The sequence below is a fragment of the Megalobrama amblycephala genome, linkage group LG7, assembly GCF_018812025.1.
Source record: "Megalobrama amblycephala isolate DHTTF-2021 linkage group LG7, ASM1881202v1, whole genome shotgun sequence".
NCBI lineage: Eukaryota > Metazoa > Chordata > Actinopteri > Cypriniformes > Xenocyprididae > Megalobrama > Megalobrama amblycephala.
In genome coordinates, this window is record NC_063050.1 from 15,689,760 (window position 1) to 15,702,078 (window position 12,319).

Here is a 12,319-nt window from a genome sequence, read left to right on the forward strand (position 1 = left end):
GGCCTTACAGGTGTGGAACGACATGAGGGTGAGTAATAAATTACATTATTTTCATTTTTGGGTGAACTAAACCCTTTAAGTAAAAGTGTATGAAGCGATTTGGTAGAGTATCTGGCAACCGCTCCATTAGGGACAGCGCAGGACATGTGCGTTGCCCTCCTCTGTGATGGAGTGGGACTGCATCAACTGTAATTCTTCTAAATAAATACACGATATGGGTTTTAATATATATACATATTTTAATAGGATATATCTGTATTAGATTACAATCTAAACAATTCCCGCCACGCAAAAGGCACTAAAGTAAATGTTTGTGGAACTGATAACAGCGCCTAAGTACGTTTCCTACCGGTACGATTGACTGTTACACACACGCACCGGGATCAGCTGTGATCAACTGCCTGTTTTCTACGTGGTTAAACCATTATCCCGGTAAGTTTCATACGACAGACACCGTCGATTGTATGGTGTTGAGCTGTAAATAAAAACATTAGTTTTTGTAAAAGTGACTGTTAAGCTGAGATGTGTATTAAAGATCATTTATTGAGGTGTCAGGTCACTCGTGTAAGTTCAGTGGAAATCAACAGGAAATCGCAACGTGTTTCATCTTGAATCGAGTAACGTTAAAGGTGTCATATTTGCATTCTGTCTTTGATATTGGAGGTGAACGATGCCTAAGAAGAAGACTGGAGCTCGTAAGAAGGCCGAGAGCCGAAAGGAGCGAGAGAAACAGAGTCGAGCCAATAGAGAGGCTGTTGATGTGGCCAAACACCCATGTAATGGAACCATGGTAAGAGTCTTTCATTCTGCTTCGACAGATTATTTTAATAAAAAAATATTTCAAAAAGGCTTTCAAATAATTTCAGATCTCATTCTCTTCTTTTAAACTTAAAAAAGTGAATTTACAAAACTGGAACCTTTTAGGTCTTCGAAATGTTACTTTATTTGTATTTTCCAATAGAAAATGAAGCATATTTAGGATTTTTATTATTTACATTATTCAGCACACCCTCCTATTCAAATTCTCATTATTATTTTTTTTTTTTAATATATCTTAGGAATAATACTGTAATAATGTTTACAAATTGACAGTTCTTGTGTTTTTATGGAATATCGCATTATTTATTATAAATTATTTATCCATGACTTTAAAGGGTTAGTTCACCCAAAAATGAAAATACTGTCATTTATTATTCACCCTCATGCCGTTCCACACCTGTAAGACCTTAGTTAATCTTTCGTAACGCAAATTAAGATATTTTTGTTGAAATCCGTTGGCTCAGGGAGGCCTGCATAGGGAGCAATGACATTTCCTCTCTCAAGATCCATTAATGTACTAAAAACATATTTAAATCAGTTCATGTGAGTACAGTGGTTCAATGTTAATATTATAAAGCGACGAGAATATTTTTGGTGCGTCAAAAAAACAAAATAATGACTTATTTAGTGATGGCCGATTTCAAAACACTGCTTCAGGAAGCTTCGGAGCATTGTGAATATGTGTGTCGAATCAGCGGTTCCGAGCGCTAAAAAAGTCACGTGATTTCAGCAGTTTGACACGTGACCCGAATCATGATTCGACACAAAAGATTCATAACGCTCTGGAACGGCATGAGGGTGAGTAATAAATGACAGAATTTTCATTTTTGGGTGAACGAACCCTTTAATCAAGTTACTTCACCTCCTTATTGCAACGCCTCTTCCCTGATGACCTGATTTCTGCCATGAGGGCGGGACAACCTGTCACTCACATAAGATCAACCAATAGCAAACCACAACTAATCAATTCCTTATGGAAATAAAAAGCCACGCCCTACATTTGTTCTTGTTTGAGAAGCCATTTCGCTCTGATGTACGTCCTAATAGGACTATCGCACTATCTAAAGGCCCTTTCACACTGAGCGCGGCGTGATAAATCGCTGTACATCTGATTCACACCAGCCCGATAGATGGACGAGAATGCATTTTTCCTCATGTATGTATCTCGCTGGTTTTTCCATTTGAATTTAACCTCAGCTGCTGCACAACATACAACAGTAAAGTAAGATAAATAAAGTTTGGTACTACACCAGAAATATATACAAGGCCTTACGAGAATTCTTTTGACCAAATACATCATAAAATAATATAATCGCATCTGGGTAACAGGTGCATTAGAGCCCACCTTAAACCATCATCAGTGCTTGTAATAACTTCCAATTGCAATCTAAAGTGTATTTTGGTTATATAATGGACAGACATGCATTATTTGTAGTGTTTTATAATGGACTGAGTTTGCTACACCTGCTTGGCATTTCTCACGTAAACATCCTTTATTGTTATAAAAATACCCCGAGCCGCATGATAAACACATACAGAACACATACCATCGTAATCATATGTCTATGTGGCTTCATGCTTCGTCTGTAGAAACGTTGCTCTCAGTTATTTATATACAGAATTCCAAACGAGGAAGTCTACAGGACGTCGTCATCGGGAAGGGCAGGAGTTATTATCATGTAATATGACTGACCGATCTAGAGCGAATGAGCGCTCTCATGAAGAAAACAGACACACAGCGCTCTGTACGCTGTTTCAAGCTTTTCAGATCACACACAATTCAGTGGAAAATGAATAGAAATTATATTCTGCATAAAGAAATATGAAGTAAACGTGAGAATAAATCTCCTGAGACACCAGTGATAATAAAAAAATCCATTCTCTTCTCCCTTCCGAAATACTTTTCTTTGGTGTTTTTTCCAAATCTAATTGAACGGCATGTTTAATTGCAGGTTTAAGTACACAATTTTTTGTTGCGCCACGATCGATCGTGCCCGTGTGAATAGCTCCACAGGGATCTGTTGATTCGTGTCATGAGTGTTGTTGCATCGTACATTTATGCCGCTTAATCGCTAATTATGCTCAGTGTCTGTGAAAGGCCTTTAAAGGGATAGTTCACCCAAAAATGAAAATTACCCCATGATTTACTCACCCTCAAGCCATCCTAGGTGTATATGACTTTCTTCTTTCAGTCGAACACAATCAGAGTTATATTAAATTATGTCCTGGCTCTTCCAAACTTTATAATGGCAGTAGTTAGAGGATGAGATCCACCCATCATAAAAGATAACCACACAGCTCCAGGTGGTTAATAAAGGACTTCTGAAGCAAAGAGAAGTGTGTGTGTGTGTGTGTGTGTGTGTGTGTGTATGAAAAATATCCATATTTAAAACTTTAAAAACTTAAATAACTGGCTTCCAGCAGATGGCCGTACGCATAATGGGTTAATTTACATTTTTGGGTGAACTATCCCTTTTAAGATTATTGCAACTTACGTTTCATGCCGACTTAAAATACAGTACGAACCTATACTACTGTGGTGGATAAATATTTTTTCAGCACATTACAGTAAAGTGAATGAGATTTCTTTTCATTGCAATAATGAGAATTGGGAGGAAAAGTGCTTAATTGTAATTTAATGTAAATTTTGCAATCTTATAGGTACTAAAATAGACTTAAGTTTTTTTTTTTTTTAAGCAACTTAATATTTCTTACTTCTTTCTTATGTGAGATATGACCCAGACATGTTAAAGGATTAGTTCACTTTTAAATAAACTTTTCCTGATAATTTACTCACCCCCATGTCATCCAAGATGTCCATGTCTTTCTTTCTTCAGTCGAAAAGAAATTAAAGTTTTTGATGAAAACATTCCAGGATTATTCTCCTTATAGTAGACTTCAATGGGCACCAAACAGTTGAAGGTCAAAATTAGTTTCACTGCAGCTTCAAATTGTTCTACACGATCCCAGATGAGAAATAAGGGTCTTATCTAGTGAAACCATCGCTCATTTTCTGAAAAAACTTGAAAATTATATAAGTTTTAACTATAAGCTCATCTTGAACTAGCTCTCTTCTTCTTCTCCTCTATTTGAATTCCAGCAGTGTAGACACTGCTAAGTGTATTACTGCCCTCCACAGGTCAAAGTGTGCCCACCTGTGGAGGGCAGTAATACACTTAGCAGTGTCTACACTGCTGGAATTCTAATAGAGAAGAAGAAGAAGAGAGCTAGTTCAAGATGAACATTTATGGCTAAAACTTATATCATTTTAAATTTTTTTTTTTTTTTAGAAAATGAGTGATTGTTTCTCTAGATAAGACCCTTATTTCTCATCTGGGATCGTGTTGAACAATTTGAAGCTGCAGTGAAACTAATTTTGACCTTCAACTGTTTGGTGCCCATTGAAGTCTACTATAAGGAGAATAATCCTGGAATGTTTTCATCAAAAACTTTAATTTTTTTTTTTTTGACTAAAGAATGAAAGACATGGACATCTTGGATGACATGGGGGTGAGTAAATTTTCAGGAAAAGTTTATTTAAAAGTGGACTAATCCTTTAATGACAGGTTTCAGGAGATCTATTCTATCAGTAAATTACATTAGAGTCCTTTTCAAAATTTCTAGCAAAACTTGGATGTAACCTACAGGAAACATTTTTTGACTGGTGTTAATGTGTTAACTGTTTTCAACATGTTTCAATTTTGCTCCAAGTTGCTTTCCTGTTGGTACATAATGCACTGATTTAACCTTTTTTTTTTTTTTTTTACTTTTTAGGAATGTGATAAGTGCCAAAGGTAATTTGATCCATTTATGATTGCTGCTTAGAGTCAGAATCATTACTTTACCGTACGTAATATGTCATAATACATAATAATTACCTTTTCTAAAATTTTTTACTAATTCATAATATTACTTTCTGTTGCCAGGAGACAAAAGAACAGAGCATTCTGCTATTTCTGTTCTTCGGTGCAGAAACTTCCCATGTGTGCACAGTGTGGTGAGTTTGACTTCCTCCTTTTGAATTCTAAAACACCCTCTATCCTCATGATAATTGACCACCATTATTTTCCCCTAGATAATGCTTTTTTTTTCTGGCAAACGTTACTCAGTTGCTGTCTGTCCAGTGTTCGGAAATTTGGCCTGTCCAAGCATGGTAATGTGTAATGTGTAAAACATCAGGAAAAGATACTATTTGTTTGTTTTAAGCACAAATGATAAAAAACAGAATCAAATCTGCAGCCTGGAAACAAAGTATGACTGCTTTTCACACGCGAAGGTCACAGAAGCAGCAGTACAAAAAAAGTATCAGCATTGTGAGTTTCAGGGGAAAAACAAAATGAGAAATGTAATGGTATCATAAAAGTTTCCCAAAAGGAAGAATACAGGATATCCTACGCAAATATTTTAAGCTGTGATTATCAGTTTATCATCACATTTAGTGCGTTACACAAAAAGAAGCAGCATGTTCCTAGAAAATTAAGAAATTTTTTTTTTTTTATGTTGTATGTTTTTTTTTATTCAAAGGCAAAACGAAATGTATGAAGTCTTCAGACTGTGTCATCAAACATCCTGGCATTCACAGCACTGGAATGGGCATGGTGGTAAGTATGAACATTACTTTAAACGTTGACTGGAAACATCCTCACAGATCTCACATTTTATACCTATTATGTTAGAAATGACTGTGTTTGGACAGCGATCCAAGCAACTGTCATTGAGATGCATGGGAATGCTAACCAGTAGGTTTCTCCAGGTGTTATGGCACATTTCTATGTGATTTAAATGGATTTCTATGACATTTTTGTGGAATATTTATTCATTTATAATGAAGGACATGATTTGTGTTTGTCATCACATATTATGAGTAGTTGCTAAATTATTCAGGATGCGTCTCAGTTAGCTCCCTAGTTCAGTAGTCAGGGCACTGATCAGAGTATTTTAAAGATTTAAGCACATAGTCTGAAGCGCACAGCGCAGGTGCCCTTAGGACGTGTCCGAATCCACTTTTGCTGGTTTCACGATGGGAAAAATGCGCCAGGCGCATGGTCCAAAATGTTTGTACCTAGTCTCTTAATGAGTCATGGGTGTGTTTTGGGCATAATGTGCCCAAAACACTGACTGTCATCTCCCATTCCCTTTAAAAGCCAGGAGTGATTGCACCATGGCGGATTGCTATATACATGGCGGAATATAGACACCCTCAATGTGACGAGTCAGTTTAAATACATGTGCGTATTGCCACAATTGGTCAAATAATTAGCCAATTTCATTCATCATTACTGCAAATAGGTAATTCTGATATATGCAATGACAATGTAGGCATTTTTATCTTTATGAACACAATAATAATCTTTTACATTGTAATCTTTTTTATTTTTAATATTTGGCATGTTTGTGTGCTGCTGTGCGTCCCTGTGTGGGTAACAAGCACCCGCCTATATTACTTACGCACCCTATAATAACTGACCATTGACTTTAAGACCAGGTTTTTGTTGGTCAATGGCGCAGTTGTTTTCAGTTGTCTCAAAATAGCAACACGCCAACAATGCACCTGGACACACCTCGTTTTCAGACCAGCACACCCATGGGCGAACAGATGGGTATATTAAGTATATTTAAAGGCACAATATGCAAGAATTTTGCAGTAAAATATCCAGAAACCACTAGGCCAGTGTTAAATATTTTGTTCACTTGAGTACTTACAATATCCCAAATGTTTGCAACTATTTGTAAATCATGAGAAGATTGCAGTTTTAACCAAGGCTCCGGGACGTGTGAGGAGTCGCCTGTCAATTGTGTCATACCCACGTTACCCTCGATTTCCGTTTTTATTTTGTAGAAACCATGGAAACACCAAAGACGCTTTAATATATCACGTTTAATGGGCAAGGGAACAACTGTTTTGATACATTTATAGACAGAAAAACTAATGGTTGTTATAGCTCAACATAGTTATTATTTAAATCTCATTTTTTGCGAGTACCATGCTTTACCATGCCTCAGAGAAAAACACTATTTTGTCAAGTAGCTAACATAGCATAATCAGATGCAGCTTTATTTTTAGTAACAGTAATACAGCATTTTCTCCATCATACAATACGTTTTAAAAATTAATTGCATGCCATTTATCAACACAAGCCATCCAGCATTTAATATGATATTCTAATATCGATCTATCTTACTGCAGTGTGTAATAAGTGTCTCACAGCAGCCGCCGAGCGAACGCACAGAGTAACGTTATAACATTTTCAACACACTCAAATGTATCTAATATGATAAACAGAGCTGCATTACCTCATACTCATGACCGGAAAAGCGGAAACGGCGCCGGTGACTGTGGCATAATAAAAGTCCCGCTGCTCGTGAGGCGTGTGTTGCGCAGTCGCTCCAGCGGCCTCGTTCAGCTCCCACAACACTCGCTCCTGCTCTGCTTCATACTACAGTAATGTTAATAATCGCATCTATGAACATGATTTCTACCCAAGTCCTATCCCTATTCTTTTCCACCGGTTGTGAGGTAAAGACCTTAAACTTGGCGTCATCAAGCTACGCCTTTGTTTTGAATTGGCCTCTAACGACCTCTAGTGGGCAGAAAATTTTACATATTGTACCTTTAACCACTTGCAAGCCAAACGCACGATCACTGTCCAGTAGGGCTGCACAACGATTAATCGCGATTAATCGTTTGCAAAATTAAAGTCTGTGTTTACGTAATAAATGTGTGTTCTGTGTATAATAATTATGTATATATAAATACACACACATACATGTATATTATTACGTAAACACAGACTTTTATTTTGCAAACGATTAATCGCGATTAATCATTGTGCAGCCCTACTGTCCAGCGGTCTTCCTCGTTTCTTTTACAATCCAAACTTTTTACCAGTTATTAGAAGTCAGTGCACAAATGACTCAGAAAAGCGAAGTTCAGAGAAAGGACTGCTTAATTTGTTTGATTATTTTGTTATGTAATGCAGTGAACATCAATCATTACCCCAAATACTATTTGGGTTCATTGAATGAGCAAAAGACTCTCTGTCTGCGTTCTATTTCCTGTTATTTCAGAAAAAAGTTGTTTGCCATTGTATTGAGCTGAGGCTTGCATCTTTATCAAAGAAGAAACGGAAAACATTGGCAGTAAAACTGAGATCATTCATTCTTCTCAGGATTGCTTTGAGTGACTACAGAAGAACATATGGCTTTGTAGCTAATGCAGTGGTGTTTGTGACAATTAGGGGGCCATATGTGATTTCTGTGAGGCCTGGGTGTGCCACGGAAGGAAGTGCTTGAGCACCCATGCCTGCTCCTGTCCTCTTTGTGATGCAGACTGCATTGAATGCGACCGCAGCGTTTGGGAACACGGTAAAGAGCAAGAGTTCATGTCTAGTACTGTACAAACCATTACTGTAATGTAAAGCACTTTAATATTGTTGGAGAAACCAATAAAATCCCGTTTGCTTGTATAACGTATAGGTGGCCGCATTTTCCGCTGCTCTTTTTGCCACAACTTCCTGTGTGAGGATGATCAGTTTGAGCACCAGGCGAGCTGCCAGGTCTTGGAATCGGAGACTTATAAATGTACGTCTCATTTTGAAAGGATTGATGAATATTTTAATTCTTGAAACTGACTTTTTGTAACTTTTAATAACCTTTGCCCCAATTTCAGGTCTATCTTGTAATCGTCTTGGTCAGCACTCTTGTCTCCGATGCAAGGTTAGGATTTTTATCTGTCCGTTTTGCTTCTATACAAATTTTGTTTGGACAAACTGCAATTGAAATCCTGTCATTCTAGGCTTGTTTCTGTGACGATCACGCTCGAAGCAAAGTGTTCAAGCAGGAGAAAGGCAAGGCTCCGCCGTGCCCAAAGTGTGGACATGAAACCCAGGAGACCAAAGATCTCAGCATGTCCAGTGAGTGCCGTCTGTTTTGTTTAAACTGTATTTTGTGAGATTCAAATTGAGACATTTTATTTTGTGTAGTGTAGGGTTGCACAATTATTCAAAATAAAATGATAAAAAAATAAAATGTAAAATTAAATATGAAAAAATATTTAATTCATATACACTGTAAACCAAGTAAGTTGGGCTAACTCAAAATATTTTCAAATTGAGTTACTTTAAGTAAGCAGAACTATCAGGTTTTGAGTTTGTAGTACTCATGCATGTTAATTGCTCAACTTAAAGTACTGAGTTAGCTAAATTGTACATTTTGATAGCAATTAACATAAAATATTTAATTAGTGTCATAAACTTTTTCATTTTGAATTCTTGCAAATCAAATTAGTTATTTACTTCACTGTAAGTAAACGCTAATAAGTTGTCAGAACTCAAAGTTGAATGAGAATTTTAAGTTAAGAAACTCAACGTTTAAGTACGATTTTTATTTGCACTCATACATTTTATTGTTCTTAACTTGAAATATTTGAGTACACTAATTTATACATTTAACTCAAAACCATCATGTTATCTCAATGTAAATATTCTGCTAGCTGTAACAAACTAATTTGCTAACATGTTAACAATAGCATAGTATAGCATAACTTACTGAATGACTACAGCAACTTAAAACATGTAACTTACCTGTTCCCAGACAGCAGCATGCGTACAGTACCACTTGTCACCATGATGGTAACTCTCCAAAACCCCACATTAACAGAATCTCTTCAAAATTAGTATAACAAAACATTTATCACTATTAAATCTCCCTTAACATTTAATCTTGCACAAAAAAACAAAAAAAAACATTATGTAACACTTAATTTTAGCATGTACTCTCCCTTTGGAGTGCCATGTGCAAAGCAAGTTGGGAAATAGAAATCCCAGCCCAGTTTCAGTTAAACTGTTGTCTAAATTAAAAGAAATGAGTTCATACAACTCAAAATAATGAAACCGTTCAGTTTACTTAAACTATATCAGTTCTGTGAACTTTAAGAAGAAAGTTCTAAATACTCATAACAGTTAATTTGACTGAAATAATTTGTTTAATTTATCTACTCAAACCAATTAAGTATTTGAGCATTAGGGTTTACTGTGTAATTATAGTATATTGCATATAAAATTTCATATTAATATTAATTTTTATTTTTAATAACACAAATAATAATAGCTCTGTTTTATATTACTGTAGTATAATTTATGTTGAATGGCTTCCAAAAAATAACTGAATAAAAAAAGTAAAAAAAAGAGTTCACTTTCATGTCCATGTACAATGTGAATGCAAAGTGAACTTAGCTCTTTTTCACTTTTGAGATCTGAAAGGGGTCTGAGTTTGTTTGCTTATTTTAATTTGAAAATATTTACCCAACCTCATGTTTTCAAGCTATTGTAATTTTTTCAGTGTAACATGATACAGAATGATTATGCAACTCTTTTTTGTTTCAAAATAGTGCTCTTTTTCTTTTCTTTTTTTCTTTCTGATCATCTAAGCAGCTAAATATGTTTTCATTTTGCTTGTCAAAATGCAGTACGTATCAAAATAATCACAATTTTACTTTTTTTGACAAAGTTGTACAGCTCTAATTCAGCTCCTAGTAGTAGTTTCGAGTGGCAGTTATGTCTCTGGTACTAACCGGATGATTTTGCTTGATGCTCTTGCAGCCCGAAACCATAAATTTGGCCGGCAGAGTGGTGCAGATGAAGATGGATATGGTGCATCTGGATACAGCTCCTACTGGAAAAATGTAGAATCTGGAGGGGGATACCAAGATGAGGAGGATATTGAGGAGGATGATGACTTTGATGACGATGATGATGATGAAGAGGAGGAGGAAGATGATGATGATGATGATGATGAGGAGGAGGAGGAAGACGCTCCTGAGGTTGAGTCGTCGCTCTCTAATCTGAGCTTGGGAGCAAGTGGAAACACCTAATAAAAAGATGTAGATGAGAGTCAGAAATTCAGATATAGAAAACGTGAGCTGTGCGGTCACAAGCGTCAGATATTTGGCCAGGTATTAAGGTTTTCTGCTTAATGAAATGGAGATTGCATTGATATGAATGTGCAATATATCTGACATTGTCTGACATTTTTGAATTGCAAATATATCTGAAGAAATATTTTTAAAAGTCAGTCGTTTTGTGTATTTTTTTCAATGGAATTTGTGCTTTATGTGATGATAATAATGCAGACCAGACTCACAGCTTCACAGCTCTCATGACACCTATTCATGTTCAGAATTTCACACCAAGTGGTTTATTTTGTAATAGACCTACTAATCGCTTTGTATTTAATGCATTCACACCAGTAGGTGTCAGTATTAAGTCAGTTTACTAGCTGCCGCTTCACATCAAAGCTGTTTGTTTCTTTGCTGTTTTTTTCTAATACACACAATAATATAACAGACATTCAGTCTCTGGATTTTGCTGGTTTGTGCTGTCAGGGGCTGTTTGTCTGAACATTTTTCCCTACACTCTCACCTCAGTAGTGTGCCTGCGTATTATGTTGTTTTGCTAATTTTATGTTTAGGTTTTATAAAGCGCCTTCTGCATTGACTAATGCACGAAATAAAGCACTTAATTTTATTATTAGCACTAGTAGTTAGGGAGAGTGGGGTAAGATGAGCCATTTTTTACTTATGTGGTCCTCAAGAGAAAATGAGTCAGAAGTACAATTAAAGTAACTTCAGGATGTTTCCTATCATTTTAAATGACCAGAATACATCTATGACTAAGGGTTCTAAAAATATGGCTTCTTATTAAAAAAAGTGTTCCTGTGGCTCAGTTTACCTCAAGTTAGGGGTAAGTTGCACCATCTAACTGAATCTGAATCAAACCCATGTGAAATAGATAATTTACCTTTAATAATCATATTTAACTTAACATAAAACCAGCCAAATGGAGTTGAAATTATAATGAATGAATAAATCACTGAAAGTATTTCTGCATTGTCAGACATGTTAGGGTTTGTATCTGAGAAGGATACGGTGTATTTGTACACTTCCTATCAAATAAACGAACGTAATATTTCGTAATATTGCGTAATATTACATTGAAATTCTATCAGTTAATAAGAGATTTAAAGGTGCTAAAGGGGATGTTTTGTTTTATACATTTTTGCAATATTACTTGAAACTGTCTTTACTAACTGATAAAAGACTATTTATTAGGTGCACTGAAAGTAATAATATTAATATACATCATCTGTGCACGAGGTAGGGCCTTAAAAACATCAGCCAATCGCGTAAACGATTGGCCCTCTGGCTTGTCAATCACTGCCGTGACGTTCCTTGTGAGAGACGTGCGCGGCTGCGCTCTCCAGTAACTTTCCACACTCTACAGGCGCCGCATGCAATGTTTTTGTCAGGAGACAGGAGTAACAACTGCAGATTATGAGTTACCTGCGGTGAGTCCGACATAATGAATCCAAAAAACACGACACAGCGAATGCCGGTGGTAAACACTCGTGTTCAAATACTCGTGCACGCGTTTTGGGAGGCGTTCCTTTGAAGTGAGCTGTGAAGGAGGGGGGCTGTTCTTGCGCATGCGCTCATTTCAAAAAC

At 36.3% G+C, this 12,319-nt stretch overlaps 1 protein-coding gene across 1 annotated transcript; it reads left to right on the forward strand.

Annotated features, from left to right (window-relative positions):
- Positions 1-149: 149 nt before the first annotated feature.
- On the forward strand, positions 150-10,886 carry znf330 (zinc finger protein 330). Its single transcript, XM_048196100.1, has 10 exons — positions 150-432; positions 664-790; positions 4,594-4,613; positions 4,746-4,816; positions 5,344-5,420; positions 8,058-8,184; positions 8,296-8,400; positions 8,489-8,535; positions 8,615-8,732; positions 10,419-10,886. The coding sequence occupies exons 2-10, from the start codon at positions 671-673 to the stop codon at positions 10,688-10,690; spliced, it is 957 nt and encodes a 318-aa protein (XP_048052057.1). The 5' UTR covers positions 150-432; positions 664-670; the 3' UTR covers positions 10,691-10,886.
- The last annotated feature ends 1,433 nt before the right edge of the window (positions 10,887-12,319 follow it).